This window comes from Chlorocebus sabaeus, chromosome 3, assembly GCF_047675955.1.
Source record: "Chlorocebus sabaeus isolate Y175 chromosome 3, mChlSab1.0.hap1, whole genome shotgun sequence".
Taxonomy (NCBI): domain Eukaryota; kingdom Metazoa; phylum Chordata; class Mammalia; order Primates; family Cercopithecidae; genus Chlorocebus; species Chlorocebus sabaeus.
In genome coordinates this window covers 5,970,523-5,994,014 of record NC_132906.1, presented here as the reverse complement: position 1 = coordinate 5,994,014, position 23,492 = coordinate 5,970,523, and the positions used below count along the sequence as shown (strand labels likewise).

Genomic DNA, 23,492 nt, shown 5'->3' with positions numbered 1-23,492 from the left:
TAAAAGCTAAAATCAGAGCTCACGTTTCTACTGTTAAACGTATCACTATGCTGAAATACTATAACTTTAATAATTATGTACCAATGAGTAGTTTCATTGTATATAATGCAATTATTATTTTCAAAGTCTGAAGTAATTCTGAATTTTAACCCAGATGAGCCATCAAGGACATTCCCACACAACGCATCAGCTTGCTCCCAGCTCTGCCCAGCTCTCCCCTCATCTCTAGGAAAGGTTCCGGCGCGCATGAAGCCATACCTGTATGGTGTCAGGATGTTCAGAGGCGGTGGCTTATCACTCTGGTTGTAAATATCAGCAACAGGATTAGGAATGCTGTTCTTTGAAACCACCTGCTGGTCTTGGACTGTGGAACTTTTGAAAGCTTTTTTCATGTTGATATCCTGTAGTGAGACTATTTAGAGAAAACCCCCCGTTGAGTTATACAGAAATATTTTTAACTGTTTAGAAATAAGTACCACTTGACTTACAATCAAAAGCACCTCCTAGAACAACCAAATAATATTTTTATTGTCCATTTAAAACCATGCTTAATAGCAATGTGCATTCCTTCCCTTTCACAGATAATAGCTATCACTATGAAATGAGGTCAAATCATGATTTTTTTTTGTAGTAATCTAATTATTTCACTGACCCTAATATTAGAGTAACATTCTTTATTTAAATAGTACTTCTCAGAAATCACATAGGAATATAGCTATGAATGTAACAGGCACGTAAATGCACAGATTTCAATACCCTAAGGAAAACACCATTCAAACAACATTAGTTTAAATATAATGCATGTGGGAAATACTTCTGCAAAAATTACACAAATGGAAATAACACATTAAGGTTTTCTGCAACAAACATTAAGGAAAGATGGCAAGGCTTTTCAACATGCATCTAGTCCCAAAAATTAAGTAGCTTGATGGATGATACAAAATTACACTAAGGATTCAGAAAATTGGGGCTGGGTAAAGTTCTTTCTTGTGCTTCTACAGCACTTCACATTTCATTTATTAACTCATCTGACTTTCATCAAACTTTTTGAGGTGGACAGACTAGGCTATTAACCCACCTATTCAACCACTGAAGCTGGGCTTCAGAAATGTTAAGATTCCAAAAACTCCAGAGAAAAAGTGGCAAGACCAAAATAGAATACAGACTTCCTAACTTTCAGTCAAGTATTTCTTCTACTGTAACATCCATGACCAAGAAAAGTAATAAGGTAAAATCTTGTTTGGAAAAGGATTTTAAAGATATGACATGTACTATAAAATCTCATAAAATTTAATCTACAGATTAATCTTTTCCAGGGTAAGGTTATCATAAGCATTCTAATGACAACAGCCAACAAAAAGTTGAAGAAATATGAATAGCTATTAAAAATCACTTGTGATACTAATTTAAAACGTGAATGATTGGTTTAAGATGTTAAGATTTCCTTACCTGAACAGACCAAGTAATACTTACTGCTGGAAAAGTGAGTAACAATGCTTCTATAATGGATATTAAAATCAATGTTCTACATTTTTGTTATATTTGTAATTCACTAATCAAATTTTGACCTTTGAAAAAGACCTGAATATGAGGTAACATATATTTTTTAAATGAGGGATGACTTCTACAAATAACTACTTTAAAAAAAAAAAAGTATTATTTTTACCAATACTACTCTATAGATACAGCGCAAAAATCAGACACTAGGATCTTTACAAAGCAACAAGAGAAACTGTTAACTGCCATTATTTAAAGGTAAAACTAAATTTTAACCTAAATATTTTTCTCAAAATAAATATGAAGTAGTATATTTTGTACTTTTTTAGCATATTTTCTCCAGCTCAATCTCAGTCTTTCATTCAAGATACTGAAAGTAAAATTTTTAAAAAGGGATTGTTGATAGTTTCAATTTTGTTGAGACTGACAATTTCAGGGTGTACCATCAAATGACTATCAGTTAACTATACAATGCTTGTCAATATTAACATTATTTTAAAGCCTGCAGCCTAAAGGCCTTCAGTAACTGCTATTTCTGAGAAGGTTAATAACATTTTTAAATCAGCAGAATCACCAGGATTTTACAGGCATCAATCCTAAGAGCACCAGGTGCTTGTGTCACACAAGGTATGTGTAAGACTGTCTCGGGTGGACCATATCCCTCGAGTGGCTCTGTAATTTTTAGGTAAGAAACTATTTTAAAAATAACTATCAGTAACCTAAATTGAGGCTTCTAATACCGACTGTATTCAAAGAAGCCTTTAAAACAAATACTATATTGGTAATTTTCTTAAAAAAGAGTATAGAGTATGAAGTAGATCAGATATGAATCTTTTCATTGTGAATTAACCCAAAGTTGTAGGTTTTTCCCCCTCACTATTCTTCTAGGAAAAGGCATGATGAGACATCAGCATACCACCCCAAGGAAAAAGCAGTAATTACACTGCAATTAATTACTACCATCTTGTCAACATCACTTCTAGCTCACTGCTTTCAAGCAATTACCTACCCTCTTCCACTGTTGAATCCAGCTGGGTGACTTTGACAGCGAGGCGATCAATTCTGTCTTGAAGAGAATTTGCTCTGATGTAGAAGTTGTTAGCCTCATTGAACAACTCACCAAATATGTCTTCAGCATGTTTGCCTGTAGAATAAAATGAATGGAGAAGGCCATCTGTTAGGGAGCTGATGAAGCGGCCCTCACACATCCTCACCTGTCAACATGTGGGATTTTGTGCAAACGAGTATGAAAATAAAGTGTCACAGTCTAAGGCCTTTAGAACTTCTGAAGTTTATTAGAGATACTCTTATAAATCTGAAACTCACTCAAAGTTGTAGAATTTTAAAATACCCCAGATAGCATAGAATCTTTATTGCTATATGAGCTATCACTCAAGTTGCTTCCCACTAATTGCAACTTAAGTTCTCATTTTTCATGCTTTAAGTGTACAATCTCAGGAACCAAACTTTCACTTTATTCCCCAAGATAACTGAATTATCATGTTGGCCTTTAAATTTGGGATTTTATCTCATTCACAATCACAAACATTAGATATCTTATTTGTGCCTAACACTTTCCAATGGCATTAAATTCTTCCAATTAATATTTTGAAATCTAGGTATACAGTGCCGACTCAGGCACTCTCTATAAACCAAGATTTTGAATTCTGAGTTAACATTTTCTGCATGGCTCATTTCTACATTCCTCTGAGTGCTAGATATAACTCCCACTTTTCTTAAAATGTAACATTTCTGAAAATTTAGCAAGCAAGATAAGAATCATTATCTGTTTACACTGAATTTCCAAATCCTAACACCATTACTTTATCCATTCAACAAATATTAAATAGCTGCCTACTCTGAGTGGGTAAGACACATCTCACCTTAACTTTTCTGAAAGATACCTACCACTTCTTTTTATTTTTATTTTCTATTGGTTTATCACTCAAATGAGAAAGAGAACCTGAACCTCCCAGGAAGAAAACTTCATTAGAGTTAAGAATAACCCTAAAGTTCTCGTGGTGCTTTACAGTTTATATGTTGCTTTCACAGCCACTTTCTGTACCCTTTGCTATAATCCATGAGACCGTGAACTCCACCTGTGTGATGTCTCCTGCATACACCTGTTCAATGAATAAGTGAGTCTGGGAGGTAAACAGGAAGTTAATGTTTTCATTCTCTGGCTGACTAAACAGAGGATCAGAAAGGTGATCTGTCCAAATCCCATGGCTAGTACAAGGCAGAAATAGATGAAACAAAAATATGGTCTTCTAACTTTTAGTTCTCTGCTTTTATCACATAGCTCCCTGGACTCCCTTGACTGCAAACTTCATGAATTATTTCATGCCATGAAACACTCGATAATTTCTTATCTACTTAATGAAATGGACTAAAATATTTTACTGCTTAAATGGTTACACCCAGACACTGGGAATGAATTCTTACGAGTTTAAAATTAGTGTAATTTCATAGATTCTGTGTAACTGTTTTAACAAGAAGAATTTCTCTTAGAAAATAAGAATAAATCAATAAACATGTACCCCATCCCCCACCAAAAAAGGAGAGAAAAATCCAGATTTCAGCCTTCAGCTAAGCAATAAATTGCTTCTCTTAAAGCTCAATATCCACAGCATGGTCTTCTGTGTTCACTTAATATTCTGTCGAAAGTTCCCATTCCCATAATATGCAAAATGGTTCCACAAAGGCAAAAAAATAAAGCCTTCACACAAACTATATACATTTTAACATACTATAACTAGCTGTGGCATCCAGAATTAATGCTCATTTACTGCTTTATGAACTCTTTCCTGAGCTCCAGACTTGTTACCTAATTAGCTACTGAGCATCTCCATGTTGATGTCTGTTAAGATTCTCAAATCCTGTACAAGCTGAAATATAATTCCTTTTCACCTTACCTCAAACCTGCATCCCCATGTTGAAAAGCACCCACCATCCAAAATGAAGCCCAAGCCAGAAATGGTATCACTGTGACAACTCCCTCTCTCTATGGCTAACTCAACACCAAGTCTTGTCCCTCTACACCCACTGCCACCTTGCCCCAGACCCTCGTTTCTCTCCTGAATTACATCAATAGCTTTTAGATTCACCTCCCACCCCCGAACCCATGCATGGCACTGCTGCCAAATGATCTAACAGGAAGAACTGACTACGTCATTTCTATTTAAATTCTTTACTGCTCCCCGTCATTTCAAGATAAAATCTAATAAGCCCCTCAGTATGACAAAGAAGGCCCTGTGCACCGCACTTCATTTCTTTTTTTTTCCCAGTTTTAAAAAAATAATGTCAACTTTTACCTTAGATTCAGAGGGTACATGTACAGGTTTGTTACATGGGTATACTGAGTGACCTGCAGTTTGGGGAATGAATGATCCCATACCCAGGTAGTGAACATAGTATCCAAGAGACAGTTTGTCGGCCCTTGCCCCACTCTCTCTCTCCCCATCCAGTAGTCCCCAGGGTCTACTGTTCCCATTTTTATGTCTATGTGTACCCAATACTTAGCTCCTACTTATAAGTGAGAACATGCAGTATTTGGTTTTCTGTTCCCGTGTTAATTCTCTTACAATAATGGCCTCCAGCTGCATCCATGTTGATGCAAAAGACATGACCTCATTCTTTATTATGGCTGTGTAGTATCCCATGATGTACCACATTTTCTTTACCCAATCCACCATTGATAGGTACTCAGGTGGATTCCATGTCTTTCTTACTGCAAATAGCACTGTGATGAACACACGAGTCCATGTGTCTTCTTGGTAAAATGATCCATTTTCCTTTGGGTCTATGCCCAGTAATGGAATTGCTGGACAGAATGGTACTTCTATTTTAAGTTCTCCTTTCCACAGTGGCTGAACTAATTTACATTCCCACCGTGTTTACAGTAAGTAAGCATTCCCTTTTTTCTGCAGCATTGCCAACATCTGTTATTTTTGACTTTTTAATAGTAGCCTTTCTAACTGGCTGCACCTCATTTCTGCCCTTGCCTGGTGCTCCAGCCAGAATGCACTACTTGCAGTCCCACACTTCTCCCACTTCCTCACACTCTGTCTGTGCTTCTGCACAGCTGCTCTGCTCCCTCTGCCTCATGCATGGGCACCCCCTTCCTCACAGTAATAGCTGACACTCCTGAGCACTCACGGGGCGGACCAAAGCCTAAGTGTTTTACCTACCATTTCTCTTCTTACAAATCTGCCATGATTTCAATCGTTTTAACAGTTTTAAGAATGACTGAAATCCCTTTCACCGCCACCTCTCATACCCATTAGGATGCCACTATTTAAAAAACAAAAACAAAAATGCAGAAAACTGCTGGTAAGAATGTGGAGAAATTAGAACCCTGTGCACTGTTGGTGAGAATGTAAAATGGTACAACTGCTGTGGAAAACTGTGTGGTGGTCCCCCCAAAATTAAACATACGACCCAGCAACTCTACTTGAGTATATACCCATAAAGAAGTACAAGCAAGGACTGAAGAGACGTTTGCATACCTATGTGCACAGAAGCATTATTTGTAGTAGCAGAGGTGGAAGAACCTGAGTGTCCATCAATATATGAATGGATAAACAAAATGTAGTATACACATACAATGGAATATCATCCAGCCTTTAAAGGAAGGAAGTTCTGACACATACTACAACATGGATGAACCTTGAGGATGACATTAGGCTAAGTAAAATAAACCAGTCACAAAAAGACAAATACTGTATGATTCCACTTATATGAGGCATCTAAAGTAGTCCATTTCATAGAGACAGTAGAATGGTGGTTGCCAGGGGTCAGAGGAGGAGGAAAATGGGGAGTTCTTTAATGAGTGCAGAGTTTTACTTCTGCAAGATGACAACATTCTGGAGATCCGCTGCACAACCATATGTACACAGTGGTTAACACTACTTGCTACAGTTTGGATGCTGGTTGCCTCCAAATCTCATACTGAAATGTGATCCCCAATGTTGGAGGTGGGACGTAATGGAATTTGTTTGGATCACAGGGGTGGATCCCTCATGAATAGACTAACGCCCTCCCTGAGTGAGCGAGTTTTACTCTAGCAGTTCCTGTGAGAGCTAGCTGTTAAAAAGAGCCTGGTAGCACCTCCGCTCCCTGTTTCCTCTCTCCATGTGCCCTCTGCACACACAGCTCCCCTTCACCTTCCTTCATCAGTGGAAACCTTCTGAGGCCTCACCAGAAGCAGATGCTGGTGCTATGCTTCCTGTACAGCCTGCAGAATCATCACCTAAATAAACTTTTCTTTATAAGTTACCCAGCCTCAGGTATTCCTTTATAGCAACACACAAAGACGCTACTGGACTGTACACTTAAAAACGGTTCAGGTAAATTTAATATTATGTAAATTTTATCACAATTTTTTTAAAAAAACCTGGAGAAGAAAATCATAAAAATCTAGAATTCTGCACTGAAAAAACCCTCCCTCTTCCCCTGCTCCTCATCCTATACTCTTTCTCTCTTCCCTTCACAGCAAAGCTTCCCCGGAGTACTCCATGCTGCTCTGTCCTCGCCCTTTTCCCCATTCTGCCCAACCCCACACCAGTCCTGTTTTTGCCCTATCACTCTATGAAAGGGCTGGCCCAACTCGGCAGACCATCTCTCCCTGCTAAGTCAAGGGCCAGTTCCCAGGTCTCACCCATCCAGCCTCTTGTGGCACGGCCCAGTGCTGACCATGATGCCCAGGCCTGCCTGCCTGCCTGCCAAGAGCCTGCAGGTGCCCTCCCGCCTCACGGGCCCTCCACTCCCTCTGCTGCTTCCTCCCTCCCCAGACTCAAAACTCTGCAGGAGCCCAGAGCTCAAGGTCTTGGCTTTTTCTTTTTCTTTAACAAAAGTTCTTTTTGCTACAAAAACAAACAAACAAACAAAAACTAATTACTTCTGCTTCTAAACCTAGTGTTTTAATATTTCCAAAAACTCCACTTTTAAAAACTACTGACACAGAAAAAAAGATCTGTGTTAAATATTCCAACCTCTTCTCTTTTCCATCAACATTCATTTAGGCATCTCATCCGGCCTAATGGCTGTAAACACTTCCTCTATGCTGACGATTCCTAAATTTCTACCTCCAGATGGACCTCTTCCTGAGATCCTGGCACATGTATCAAGCTCCTTACCGAGGCACCACTGGGTGTCTAATAACTGAACATATAACTTGGCCGGAATGGAGTCCACATACCCCCTCATAAGCCTGCTCCTCTCCTGTCTTCCCCTGTTGGAAGAGCCAGCTCCATTCTTCCTGTTGCTCCAGTCCCAGACTTTAGGGTCATCCTTGCCATCTCTCATTCACTCACACTCCACACTGGCTCTCCAGCAAACTGTCATACACATCCATTTTCAGAATACATCCAGGGTCTGACTGCTCGGCACCACCTGCCCTGATCCTACCCTGCCCCAAGGCATAATCGCCACTCGCCTCGACCTCCCTAACTGCCAAGGGATTGGTCTTCCAGCAACCTTGCCTCCATCCACGCCCCTGCTCAGAACACTCTCAACCAAGCAGCCCCAGCCATCTTGTCCAAACCAGCCTCAGATCCTGTTGCTCCTCTGAGTGTTCAAATCCATTCCATGCCTTACCAATTCACTCAGAATAAAAGATAAAGGCCAGATGACCACTTATAAGCTCCTACACAACCTAGCTCCGTTCACCTTTGGGCCTCATCTCCTGTTAACTTCTCCCTTGTATGTCCCACTCCAACTACCCTGGCTTCCTCACTGTTTCTCAGACATGCCAAGCATCCCCCTTCTCCTGAGTTCTTTGCATTTCCAGTTCCTTCTGTGTAGACCACTTCTGCTCTAGAGACTACGTGGTTTGCTCCCTCACTTCATGTAGCTCTACACCCAAATGTTACCTTCTAAGTGAGGACTTCCTAGCAGCCCTGGCTAAATGCCATCACCTCATCCCACATGTGATCACACACCCCTCTTATCCCTGCTCTGCTGTATTTTCCTGCTTAGCACTAATCACCAAGTAATAAATTATGCACTTGTATGTATTCATCTTGTTTCTTGTCTGTCTCCCATCACTAGAACATATGATCCACAAAGACAAGGATTCCCCTTAGCTCTGTGTACTGCTTCATCAGTCTCCAATGTCTAGAGCATGCCTGGCCTGTAGTAGGTACTCAGAAAAGATTTCAGAATAAGTGAATAAAAACACAAGAACTGAGTCCTGGCTAACTCAGGATGCAGACTGGGCTCTGTAAGAGCATTTGCCCCCCTCTGTGCTCCACAATGCCCTGAGCTGACCTGGATCACAGGACTCGTCAGAGAACTCTAATCTTGCCTTCATTCATCTAAGCTCTAGGAGAGCTGGAGCTCTGCCTTTCACCTCTGCACTGCTTGTGCTCAGCCAGTGCTCAACAACTACCAGCTGAATGAAAAGCACATGATCTATGCCAGTGTTTCTTGCTAACAAGCACAAAGTGTACAAATGCTTCCTGCTCAAGGAAGGCTGGGCAATGAGGAGCTAAAGGATTAAACATGTTTCTATGCCTTGGGGTGTCTCAAAGTCATTAATAAGCTAATGTGCACTGGCAATCTGCAAGAGAAGCATCTCACATATCATGTTCTTATAGCGACTGGGCCTGGAAACACCTAATAACATATTTCAAAACTACTGTTTTATAGAATCCATTTGGTGAAATGCTGGGTGATCTGTAGATGAACACCATGTTCCGAATGCTTCACATTCAAGTCTATCAGTTCTTTACTTCTCAATGTCTGACATAGTCACAAAATGAAACCAATTTTTGTGTTTCTGCTTGACCATTCACAGTTTAAAATAAATTTATATATACACACATACTCCAGTGTAACTTAAAAGCTCCCATTCCATCCCCTTCGGCTGTACAGAAAACTAATTAATAGGGACAGCATATATACCAAGAATATGGGAGTGTATCCCATGGCCTCTTGCAAAAGTGACAGCAATATTCTCAAAGCACAGCAACGACTATTGAGAACACCACCATGTACTCTCAGCTCAATGCTGTATAAGCAGAAAAGGACAGGCAACATTTGCCTCTATGTCTGATGCCTAACCCTACTTGAAAAACATGCAACTGATACTGCATTTCCACTCAGAAGTTCTCAATTTATAAAGGGACATAAAATTTAAAGACTTGCATAATTAATATTTTGCCAGCTGCTGAAAGCTGACAAGTGTCTGAAGAGAAAAAAATGGAAGGAGCTATATTTTCTGATGAATAAGAATGAAGTGTTATAATTATAGCCTTCAGTTTTGCAAACAGCAAATGATTTGAAAAGCTGAATTCTACTCACTCTTTCAACGGCAAGTCCATTAATAGCTAAACTAATTCTGAATTACGGACCACGTTGAGGTAAATGCAATTTATTCATACGTTGTTGACAAGGGTTCCACTTCTGGACTTACTAGTACCACATGAACTCATGTCCAAGTACATCAGGTTGAGATAAATGCCTCTGTCAACTAAAGAAAAATCAGGCTTTTGAAGAATTTGAAAAATAGTTGTATTTGTAAGTCTTACTGAGGAATGTAACCCGGGAGAGGCTTCTCAGGAGTTGTTAGACTATTTTAAAGTAGTATTTTGGCCCACAGTTTATATATAAGTGACGGTGGCCCTGCCTGTGTCTAGCAGGTACATCAAATGTGTTTAGAAGTTATATTAAATACTTTTGTACCAACCTAATAGACGTTACAATAGAGTAAAATGTGAGGATACATCTGGTTATACACGATAAAAGCAAAATCATTAGACATTATCTTCTGCAGAGGAGAAGACAAGGGCTAGGATTATCGATTCACCTTTTTTGGACAATGCAGTGATTGAGGCAGGGGATGCGGGAACCCGCGCTCTACCCCGTGTATCATCTTTAGGGCATTCTTCCAGAGGGCTGCTCTCAGTCCTTGAGTCAGGCACTTTGTGAAGTTTTGTTGACAAGGGATTTTGTGAAATTCTGCTGGCAAGCCAAGAGAATGAGCAAAGGGCTCACAAGTTCCCCCTTCTGGTCATAATTCCACCCTCTGGTTGTATCTACAAGAGCAGCAGTGATTGTATTATGTAGTCGGGAAGGTTCTTGGCTAGGCAAGTCCACAGTCTTTAGTCACAGTTGTCACAGTCGTAAGGAATGAGTATCGGGTTTGGTGTGTATACTTGTCTATTTATTAGAAAACACGTTTTGGACTGTATTTATTTTTTTAATTCATATGATCTCGTTTTTTGCTTGATGTCATCTTTTTCTGTAACTAATATATTTTAATGGGACTATTACAAGGAACTATAGATTATATATGGTAGTATTTATTTAAAATAAAGTAAATAATTTAAATAGTATAAAAGTGAGTTATAGATCAGAGAAAACATAACTAACAAAATTGGGATATATTTGTATACTAACTGCACTTTTAAATTAAAAATTTTTATAGAAGTACTGATGATTAATATTTGTTTGGGTTAGAATAAGACCTTTTTTTATTTCTTGGTGTTGGGAAAGTTTATTCCAGGAAGTCATGTTTCTTGGTGGGGAAAAATAACTGTTTTTTATTGTAGGCTGGCCAGATTGTCAGCAATATGGGGTCGGTCATGACACAAAATTATATGTTATTTTTTGAATAATGAATTATTTTTAGTAACTGGGTGACAGTTATTTTGGCCTTAGCCACTGATAAATAGTTTCTAAATTCTGGAGAGTTTTAGGTAAAGAGAATTTAGGTAAAGAGAGTTTTAGGTAATGAGAGTTTAGGTAAAGAGAAAGGTAAATGTTTTAATTTGTTTACGAAACTATACTCAGTTGTTTAAATACATGAATAGCTTGAAAGAAACTTTTCTTACTTTGGAAAACGAAGTATAAAGAAAATCACTAATATTTTGACTTTATCTCACACCTCTAAATTGCCAAAGCATAAAAACTGTACATGGATTTTTCAGCTGTATTTAAAAGTGAAGATTTACTGGAAACAACCAAGTTATCTTGTATGAGTCCTTCCCGGGGAACAAAAGAGCAGTCATAACTAGAGCTTGCATAAATTTCAGCACACACACTAGCACCTAGATCTCGGTTTGTCAAGATTTTGGCTTTTTGTTCTCCACTAAAAGGAAACAGGTTTCTTGGGAAAATGACTCCACGGCGGAGGGTAGAAAACCACATGAGCCTAGAATGCACTGCTGTGCTAGAAAGAGTAAAGTGCTCAAAGGACTTGACTTCTGAGATTGGTGGGGAGATGTCAAAAGGACACAGAAGCCTGTCTGAAAGGGCTCCCACCAGCCAAATGTAGAAAAATGTAAGGATCAAAATAAGTCAATGGATTATAAACCACAGAATAAAATAATCCATCAGTCCATACTGATATAAATGAGCAAGCAAATAAATAGGGAAATAAGTGAAAGCATTTGCAGCAGAATGCTAACTAACTAATGTTGAAGAAATTATGGCATGACAAAAAAAAATCATCATTCTGCAACCACCACAGCAACTGTTTCTGTCAAGGATCATCAGTGGATGCTGAGACCAGTGGGTTCAAAGAAGGATGGGAAACAGAACATTTATACAGTCTCAAAGTGTCTCCCCATATGATACTTTTTAATTACATAGGGAAAAAAATCTTTGCATTACAGAAACTTCAGGTAATCAATCCACTGAAGAAAGTCAGTATCACCAGTTACGGCACAAGCAGACACACGAGCTTCCTAATGAAACGCACAGGGGAGGACACATCATCACCATGTGGTATTTCTGTCAATATCCTAAATCTAGTCACGAGGAAATATCAGAAAATCCAGACCAAGGGACATTCCATAACATAAATGCTGGTTCCCTTCTAAAGCGTCAAGGTCATAAAAGTCACAGAAAGACTGAGGAACTATTTCAGATTAAAGGAAACAAAAAAAGAGACCATTTTTAATATATATGCATACATGCATATGTATGGTGGGAAAGTGGAAGAGAGGTCTGAGAAAAAGAAGAAATGTAAAACAAAATCTGGGAAATCTGGGTGAAAGCTTACGGAAATTATTTGTACTGTTTTTGATCTTTTTAAAGTCTAAAATCATTTCAAAATGAAAAGTTAAAAAAGAAACTTCATTATAGTATCTGTAATTTCAGTTCCTATTGAATTCCATAAAATAACAAGTCATAATATTGGGCTTGAAGTTTTTTCCCTCTTTTTTAAACCTATTTTTTCTCCTATAAAAGCAATACATGCTTATTGTAAGAAATACAGAAAATATAGGAGAGTAAACAGTAAGAAAAATGACCCAAAGTCCAATTAAAGACTCTACTGCTACCATCCTGATTATAAAACACATGCTCATGATAGAAAATTTGAAAAATTCAGAAAAATAAAAAGAAACATCAACCATAATTAACTACAATTAACTTTTAAAATACTTCTTTACAATATTCTTTCTAAGCATTTTAAGAAGAGACATTGATTATTAAGCGTATTCATTTTTTCAGCAAATATTCAAGCATCCACTGTGGACCAGGCCTTGTCCTTGTTGCTTGAAGAAATACACTTGTGGACACAGCCCCTGTTCTCATGAAGGGTATATTATGGTTGAGGAAAACAGAAAATAAACAAGCAGTGTGACTGGTGAAAATAAGCACTACGGGGAAAATAAAGCCGTATTTTTTTTATAGAGAACAGAGTGGAAGGAAGTGGGTGGTGGTATTTCAGTGGTCACAAAAGGCCTCTTTGATAAGATGGTATCAACTGACTGAAGAGGGGGAAGATGAATATCTAGGGCAAGAACCTTCCAGGCAGAAGACAAATATGTGCTTGGTGTATATGAGCAACATCAAGGAGGCCAGTGTGGCTAAAGCCCAGTGAGTGATGGGGAAAAGGGCAGAAGAAGAGGACAGAGAAACAGATGCCCTTCCCTTTGTGTTGGGGCGGGGGTTGAGGGGAGTGACTGGAGTGACTGGAAATCGGACAGAAGGCGAGAGGCATACTGACTTGGATCGGAATAGTGACATCGGGGCAGCTAACAGGCATACAGAATTGCTATACATTTTGAAGATGACTGATCTCATCCATTATTGGACTGGATGTCTCTGATATGAGAGAAAGAAGATAATCAAAAGCACTGTAAGAGGACAGCTTCCACTGGCTAAGACAGATGGGGGATGGCTGGGAAAGAAAGAAATCGTAGTTGCCGTTTTAGACATGTGGGATTAGAGATACCTATTAGAAATCCAAGTGAAGATATTGAGTGGACAGTTGTAGAGTTGTATGTAAGTCTGAAACTAGGAGACAGGTCAGAACTGAAGACATGCATTTGAACATCATCAGCATAAAGATGTTATTTTGAGCCATGGGACCTGACGAGGTCACTTAGTAAATGAGAACAGGCAGAGAAGAGCCAAGTGGGGAAGATCATTGAGGAGACAAAGAACAGCTTGTGAGGCAGGAAAAACACCAGAGTGGGGCGGCAGACCACGGTGCAGGTGAAGAGAGTTTCTCCAGAGGAGGCAGTTATCTGTGAGTCGCATGCCAGTAACAGATGAAGTAACAAGGCAGCCTGGCCACTGGATTTCAGCAGTATGCAAGTCACTGGTCATGCCAATGAGCAGTTTCAAAAGCATGAGTGTGATGAAATCTCAATGGGGACAACAGACAATGTGGGATATAGAATATGAATACATCCTTCAAGGAATCTTGCTGTGGGAGCAAGAAATGGATGAGAGAGAGAGGATGATTTGAAATGTACTCAAATTGGGAGATTTCTTTACATATTTATACTTGATGAGAATGACACAGAAAGAAGGGGAAAAGAAAATACAGAGAAGACAGAAGGTGCATGTAGCCTGGAAGGAGCCTGAGGGTATGGAATCCAGTGCTCAGCTGGAGGAGATGCTTGGATAGGAGCAGGAACAGCCTGTCCATTTAAGGGAGGGTGAGCAGGACACATGGGTACAGGGTCTATCAGCGTGCAGTGTGTCAGAGGGAGACCTTTACTGCTCCTCTGATTGCTTTTCTTATACCAGTGAAATAAGAAGCACAGTCATCAGCAGAGTGGGGGGGGTACGAGGTGGAAAGACATGAAATAGGCAACTAAGCACAAAAACTAATTAACACAGAGATTACAACAGGAGTGCAGAGCAACACCAAGGGCCCACCTAAGGCATGGGCTCATGATTTTAAACCTTTCTTCTTTTCTAACATAACCATTTAACACTACAAATTCTTCTCTACACACTTATCCCACAAATACACTGGTATTTTGTGTTCATTACCACATGGTTAGAAATCGTTTCTAATTTCCCTTTTGAGTTTTTCTTTGACCCGAGGATTATTTTTTAAATACTGTTTGATTTTCCAATATTTGAGAATTATCGAAAAAGATTGTAATTATCCCATTATCATCACCCTCTGTATATTAATCTTTTTAAACTTATTATTTTATGGCCTATCAGATGCCCCGTTTTGGTATACGTTTCATGAGAAATTAAAAGAATGTGTATTCTACAACTTGGGAGTTTGGTATACAAAGATGAATTAAGTCAGATTGGCTGGTATATTGTTCAAATCCCCATATCCTTACAGATTTCCTGTCCACTTGTTCTTTCAATTACTGAGGGGTACTCGTTAAAATCTCCGATTATGATTTTGAGTTTGCCTACCTCGCCCCTCAGTTCTATTTTTATTTCATGTAGTTTGCAGCCCTCTTATTAGGTACATATACATTTAAAGCTCTGTGTTCTTGACTCTTTTATCACCATTAAAGGTCCTGGCTTATTTGTTTTATAGTCTACTTTATCTAACATTCACAAAACCATACCAGCTTTCTTATATCTTGCATTTGCAGGGCATATTTTTTCATTAACTTTCTTTAAATCAATGTCTTCATCCTCAAAATGCCAAGTATTTTAGTCTCACTTTTTAATTTAGCCTGATAATCTCTGCCTTTTAAGAGATTAAAATGTTTCTATTTAAAGAAACTACTGATGTGGTTAGGATTAAATCTATCATCTGACTGTTTTCCATTTAGCCCTTCTGTTCCTTCTTCCTTTGTTCTTCCTTTCTTGTCTTCTGGGATAATCAAAACATTCTTTTAGGATTTTGCTTGATATCTATATGTTATTCCTGATGGTTACTAGAAATTATACTATGTGCCCTTAACTCATCTCTACTTTCAAATAACATATTTCATAAACAATGTAAAACACAGCAGTGTAAGTCTATCACTTTCACACTCAGCATTTACTGCCACATATTTTACTGTTACACAGATTATAAATGCCATAAATTTGAAACAGTTACTAGTCTTCTAAGCAGACATAGACCTAATCATTGATGACCTTTTCTATTTAATCCCCTATTTACTTTTTCTGGTAATCTGGACTCTCTGCAGATCCAGGTTTCCAAATGGTATCATTTCCCTGCAGCCTAAGAACTGTTTGTAGTACAGGTTGCTGGAAGACTAATTCTCCGAGATTTTTGTCTGAACAAAATGTCTTTCATTTTTAAAAGATATTTTCACCGACTATAGAATTATAGAATGACAATTTTCTTTCTTTTAGCACTTATCCACTGTTTTCTGGTCCAATGTTTCTGATGACAAGTCAGCTGTCATCCCTAACATTGTTCCCTTCTTTTACATAATGTATACTTTTCCTCTTGCTTCTTTTATGATTTTCTCTTTATCTTTGTTCCTTCAGCAAAATTTTTTTGTTTTTTTTGTTGTTGTTTGTTTGTTTTTACAGTCTCGCTCTGTTGCCTATGATGGAGTGCAGTGGTATGATCTTAGCTCACTGCAACTTCTGCCTCCCACGATCAAGCCATTCTCATGCCTCAGCCTCCCAAGTAGCTGGGACTACAGGCGTGCACCACCGTACCAGCCTACTTTTGTATTTTTAGTAGAGATGGGGTTTCATCATGTTGGCCAGGCTGATCTCGAACTCCTGGCCTCAAGTAATCCACCCACCTTGGCCTCCTTAGCAATTTTATTATGATGTGGTTTTCTTTATACTTCTGTATACTTTATACCTTCCATATACTTTATACTTTGCTGAGCTTCTTGTGTCTGTTAGTTGATATCTATCATCAATATTCAAAACTTATCTTCCATCACTTCTTCTGCTCTATTCCTTCTCTTTTTCTCCTTTTGTTCTGGAATTCCAATTACGTATGTGTCAGACCATTTGATATGGTCCTGTACTTTGGATGCTCTAAACTTTTGTTGTTGCTTTCTTTTTTAAATTCATTTTCTCTTGTGAATCAGTTTAGATCATTTCTATTAACTTGTCTCCAAGTTCACCAATCACTTCTGCTGTGTCCTGTCTGCTATTAGGTCCCCACAAGGGAATTCTTTCTTTCTGATACTGTATTTTTCAGTTCTAGCATTAACAAAAAAAAAATGATTTCCATTTCTCTGCTGAAACTGCGATTTCCTCACACGTTGTTCGACTTTTGCACTACATTCAATATATTTTTCTTGATTCTTATAATTTCCATCTCTCTGACGTTACCTATCTGTCCTTGCATGTTGTCTACTTTTCCATTAGATCCCTCAGCATATTAATCATAGTTCTTTTAAACTCCTGGTCTGACAATGCCAATACTCCTCCCATATCTGAATCTGGTTCTGATGCTAGCTCTGTCCCATCAAACTGCGTTTTTTGCCTTTTAGTACGCTTTGTGATTTTCTGATGAAAACCAGACAAGACACACAAGGTGAAAGGAATCCCAGTACACAGGCCCTTAGTGCTGCGCTGGTAAGGTGTCAGGGGGTAGGGGGCTGGGTGTGAAAAGGGAGTGTTCCACAGTCCTATGACTGGGGTCTGTCTTCTAATGAGCCTGGGACCCTGGGTCTCACTCCCACTTCCCCTCAGGTTAGGCAGGAAGACCAGAAGGGACTGGAGTTGTGTATCTCCCTCCAACCAGGTCTGTCAAGCTCTGGTAAAATCTCAGTCTGTTAGACTCTAATGAAATAATTTCTTTGGAGGGCAGGCAGGTTAAAAAGACTCAAATGTTTTGGGCATTTTTTTTGTTGTTGCTGTTGTTTTTTGTTTTGTTTTGTTTTGTTTTGTTTTGTTTTTTGAGACAGAGTCTCACTCTGTTGCCCAGGCTGGAATGTGGTGGTGCAATCTCTGCTCCCTGCAACCTCCGCCTGCTGGGTTCAAACAATTCTCTGCCTCTGCCCCCCGAGTAGCTGGGATTATAGGCGCCCACCACCACGCCGGGCTAATTTTTGTATTTTTTTAGGAGGGATGGGTTCTCACCATCTTGGGCAGGCTGGTCTTGAACTCCTGACCTCATAATCCACCCGCCTCGACCTCCCAAAGTGCTGGGATTACAGGTGTGAGCCACTACACCCAGATGTTTTGGGCTTCAAGTCCATTCCCCTCTCCCCTGAATGGACGAACAGAGATTTTTCTCCAGTCTTCAGTGTAAGAACCTGGTAAGGTTGCTCGCAGTAAAATACACAAGTGTGGAAGCCCCTCTGACTGGGCCCCTCTGGAGCTTCCAACTCTCAAACTTGTCCTCATTGAGCCTCCAGCAACTCACCAAGTTTTTGCAACCCTGAAATGGTTCCCACAAGGCTTTCTGTTCATGGGTTTCTGTGTTTTCAAATTTGGGGGCATCAGTTTGTCCTGTAACTTCATTTCTTTGATGGATCTTTCAAAAGGTTGGTTTCCAGATTACTGAGCTTCCTCTTACTGTGTAGACGTGAGTGACTTCCAAGTTCTATAAAGCCAGACCAGAAACTGGATGCCCCTTCAATAAATTCTTCATAACTACTCTAAAGTACTTACCAGTTATTTCCCAAATTGGAGTCATCTATGGGTCTTGCTTCTACTGACTGAGTTCTGTTTCTCTTGATTACAGGTCACATATTTTTCCTTTTCTATCTATCTCATATTTATATTTATATTTATTTTGCCAGACAATGTGTGTAAAAGAATAGTAGATTAAAGCAGAGAATGTTCACTCCCTTTTTAAAAGGGTGTCTTTTAAGGAAGACTACTACTTTAGGCTGCTGATAATCACAATCATGTACCTGATATGAGATACAATTCTATGAAATACAACGAGAGAGATGATACAACCAGATAAATTTAGTGATAGCTAGAACTGCTCTAACTTGTGCTCTTAAGAATTATGATGCACTAAATCTTGCTGTATTAAAATCCATATGGAGGAAGGAAAAATAAAAAACAACCTAACTAATAATTACTCCTACAATACCCTTAAGGAAGTATTTCTGACATTCCGGGTCACAAGGTGGGTCAGGAGAGTCTGTAAACCCCTATAATCCTGCCTTTGTCGGGGTGGTCGGGCTCTTATACTTGCCTTCAATTCTCCTGCTGACAGAATTCTATCTTCTGGTTTCCTAAGTACACATTACTTTTTACTTACCTGCACTGGCTTTCTTTGTTCATGAGAGATGCAAAAACGAAGTTCACAGCATTCAATATTCTTAAATTCTTGCTGTGCTCCTTCCGGTAAACTTCTGTCCAGATACCTCAATATATTTTACCTTAACTTATCCACAACCCTAGCCTCAAACTGTATAGAAATGTACTTATAATCTAGTTCCTTCATAAACTGTGTTTTATCCTCCTCTTCTCCCCCAGAATCTTGTTTGGCTAAATCATCCAAGAAATTTATTCAGCACATGCCTTTAAAATACTAAAATCTCTGTCCTGAGTAGAACTGCACTTATGTTACTTAACACACCTCCAAATTTCAGATCCACTTATATAAAGCCAACGTAGGAGAGTGCATTTGGTTTACTGGGAAACACGACGTCTATCTTAAGGAGCATTAATAAAAACAATCACTTAGAAACCTTTCAGAAGAACACAGACTTCCTTTCTCATTTGTACAATTACTCCACACATGAAAATTAAATAAAAATAGATTTTATAATGATTTGTAAAGAGAGAAGCATATTTAAAATTAACGGAGTCACAGAATTGTGGGCTATTTGTGATGACTATCTTTGCTCGTTATGAGGAAGCCTGATGACTCCTCAGACATAAGAAATCTTTTTTTAAAAAATCAAAAATAACCAGAGATGTATGTAATTATTTTGAATAAGAATTTATAATAGTGTTCCCCTACAAATAAACAACTATATGTCCAACATTAGTAAAATGGTTAAATAATTATGGTGTATCAATATAATAATCTCCAGCTATTCAAAAATGTGTCTTATAAGAATCAATACATACACTTACTATACAGTAAGTACAGGCTATAAAACCATATGTACAATGAGATACCATCTGTATAAAGATATGTTCAAAGTATTACAAATAATTTTTTCTGATTAATGGAATTTTGTAAAGTTGACTCTTTTGTGTGTTTCTGTGCTAAATTTTCTATGTTATCTTAACAGTACCATTAACGTACCCAAACTTTTTTTTTTTGGCAGGGCTCACTAAAGTTCTAACTCTTTTCTTTGTGACATCCTGAGAAGAATTTTAAGGGGGAGGAGGCAGAAACAGCTATTATCACAAGAACAAAGAAAAAAAAAAGTAGCAAAATCAAACTTATGAAGTATTAAAAAGAAGTTTTGTCATCTTGGCAAAAATGTCATCTCCTTTTTAAGCAAATTATATTGAAACTACATCACAATATCAGTAGGAATTTGATTACAAGATACTGTGATTTTAATTGACCAACTAGCTGACAGGAACAAGAGCATTCAGATTAATCAAGGAAAACGATGAAAAAGCACTCCTAGTTTAATGTTAATTGCTACACTAAACTGTCATTATTTGAAGAAAAAGATAATGAAATTCCCTAGCTGGAAAACCAAGTAACACACCTAAAACTGTCTGGCAAGCGGCTTTCCTCCCCCGGCCACTCTGACTGCTCACACTGTACTGTATCAGAAGTAACACTCAAAGAAAAAAATCTGAAAATTAAGAAAGACTTAAAAAAATTTATTGGACAAACCTTTGAAACTGGTGATCTTTTTAAACTATATGGTCATTCATGTTACAAATTTCCTCTCTTTCATCCCTATGACTGTTACTAAATTCAATATAGTCTCACTGGAAAGATTTCAATTCCCTAAAAAGCCTGTTAAAAATTTAACGCTGACAAATTTCTGGCCCTTGAAGTCAAGTGTCTGATCTGGATGTAGTAAGAGCATACCCAGAGCTAAAAACCTACAGATTTCCCAAAAGTTATGTAAAGCTGTACGACCTTCAGAATTCCATTTGCTATCTAAGACCAGATACTTTTTTTGCTTTATGCAAAGTCATTTAAATCCTCATAACCCTGAACTGTCTCCATAAATGTGACAAAAATCAGAATGATCAGGTAATTCTCCTCCTATTTAGAAAACACCAAAGAAACTTCCTGTGGAGTCCTGGTCTGTTTTTCCTTCCCTAGAACAATTAGGTGCCCTGGGTTTTCACAGTAGGTCTCCCAGGGCAAGTCCCCGCTGCTCAAGCAGGGATGACCCTTGTAGGCTCAAGGCAAATCCCTAAGTTGTGCTGGTGTTTCCCTTAAGATACATATGTAGAGAAAGTCTAGTCCCCCTCTGTATCACTTACAGGAAGCAGGTAATTGTACATCATCTATCCCAACCTGTACCTGAAAATGATTTTCTACTGTGGGGAGTGGAGATAAGGGTGGGAGGGGAGTGACACAGGTGTTGGGGTGAGCAGGGAAGCAGGGAAGATTCAGATGATCCATTCTCATTTGAACCCACTCAATAACGGCCAGGTAGGTACTCAAAGGAATTTAAAAAATGATTATGTTTTGACTTTATCATAGGAATGAATACACTGTAAAAGAAGACTTTTAATATTATAGGTTCATACATTCCTAAATTTTTTTAAACACCTGATGAATGATTACAAAATTTAAAAATAACATAAAAACATTCCTTTAAATTCTCTTATTCTTCCTAACAACTTTAGCTCATATACATTTGCATATAACTTTCCTCATCCCCTGTAATATATTAATACCAAGTGGGAAACCACAAACAACTAAAGATTCATGCAAAACATTAATGTCATTTACTATGTGCTAGTGCTGTCTTATAGCAGGTTGTAATAACTGCATATCTGTTTCCTACTTTATAATCATGTTGATGTGACTTATCAATTATTTTTTAAATTATAAATGTGGTTAATTTCTAAGTAGAACCCAATTCAAAGTTATTTGCTGTCTCCTGTACTTAGAGGGATGCTGAATGAATAAACACTAATAAACTACAGATAATCTACTTTGATATTCTATCACCAATCAGTAATTCAGTGTCACAGGCAATTTGACGTACTATAACAGAAGACCACAGAGTAGGTGGCTTACAAACAATACAAATTGATTTCTCACAATTCTGGAGGCTGGGAATTCCAAAGTCAAGGTGTCAACAGATTTGATGTCTAGAGAGGGTTGCTCTCCCTTCTTCAAGACAGTGCCTCATTGCTACGGCATCACTAGGCAGAAGGGCAAGGTATCTCTCTCAGGACTTTTTAATAAGGGCACTAATCCTATGTATGAGGACTCTACTTCATGACCTCTTACTTCCCCAAAAATTCTAGCTCTAAAGACCATCACAATCAGGATTAGGATTTCAACGCGGAATTGTTGGGAGACACAGTTCATTGCACTCAGTTATCTTCATTTTCCAAAATTACATCCTTGGCAGTATATATCACTGTGCCCCTCCTTCTGTAAGGCTCTCTGGGTTGTAAGCCCCAGATGCACTCAAGGAACCTGAAGTGAGGAAGGGTCACTGTGAGGACACCCAAGCCCTGTACGGCAAATGGGAGGGGAAAGCCATCCTGGGCAGGTCTAGAAACAGCTGCTGCCTCCACCTTGTGGGCCTCGCGGTCTCGCTCACGCTCTTGCTTCTCTTTGTACATCCTTCTTTTGCCTTTCCTCACCAACTGGCTTCCTTCGGTTTCCTCCTGGGTTTTGCCCCCTCCCACAACTTTGCCTAACAGGTGGTCATTATGGCTTTTTCAGCCCCAGATGACATTTTAGCTGTAGGTCCCATAAGAGACCAGCAAATTCACTGCATTTCTTAGTTCGAACTTCCTGAAAGGATCTGACTGACCCAGCTCATCGCTTCAATCCAGACACATGTGTATCTAATTCTGTGGGTCATCTCTGGTGCTTACCAGAAGCACAATCTCTGGGGTGATTCCTAGAATCCTGTTTTAAAGCTCCCCAAGTGATTCTGATAGAGAAGCCAGGCTGAGACGCACTGCAGTAGCCTAACTCAGAACTGACTATCCACTAGGCAGGTTCCCACCTGTGGTCCAATCATGAGGCTACAGTGGATAGGGTGGCACAAAACACAACCAAAACTAGAGTGGTTTCCTATTGCTGTTGTATCAAATTACCACAAACGTAACAGCTTAAAGTAACACAAATGATTATCCTACAGTTCTGGATGTCAGAAGTCAGAAATGAATTTCACTGGGCTAAAACTAAGGTACTGGCAGATCTGTGTTCTTTCTGGGGACTTCAGGAGAGAATCAATTTCCTTGCCTTCTCCAGCTTCTTGAGTCTGCCTGCATTCCTTGGCTCATGGCCCCTTCTTCCATCTTCAAAGTCAGCAATGGCAGCTGGGTCTTTCCCACATCACGTCACCCTGGTGCTAATTCTTCTTCCTCCCTCCTTTCCCATTTAAAGGACCCTTGTGGATTATACTGAACCCAACCAGGTAAACCAGGATGAACAGCAACCTTAATTCCCTCTTACACATAACATACCACATCCACGGGTTCCAAGGATAAGGACATGGCCATATCTGGAGGGGCTATTACTATTCTATTTACCAGAAGGGCCATGTAGAACAAGGCATACTGTGTGGGCAGATTCATTTTCAGGAGACCGTGGCCAAGCAAACAGCATAAACACAATTAATACAACACTCCGCTGAATATTACAGCATGAGATACAGATTATTAAAACTCTGACAGTTTACGTTGGCTTTCATCACTTACACTTTGTGCCAACAGGCATTTCAGCCATCAAAACAAAAGACTAAAAGCATTCCTACAAAAATAAA

General features: G+C 38.9%; 1 protein-coding gene across 11 annotated transcripts in view; it reads right to left on the bottom strand.

The window, feature by feature from the left end:
* Positions 1-23,492, bottom strand: part of WASF3 (WASP family member 3) — a 132,651-nt gene that overhangs the window by 20,679 nt on the left and 88,480 nt on the right. For all 11 annotated transcript variants that reach the window (XM_037986891.2, XM_008021781.3, XM_008021786.3 and 8 more), the window contains 2 exons: positions 2,507-2,641; positions 259-412 (listed from right to left, as the gene is read on the bottom strand). In XM_037986891.2, coding sequence (XP_037842819.1) covers positions 259-412; positions 2,507-2,641 — 289 coding nt within the window. The remainder of the gene's footprint in view (positions 1-258; positions 413-2,506; positions 2,642-23,492) is intronic.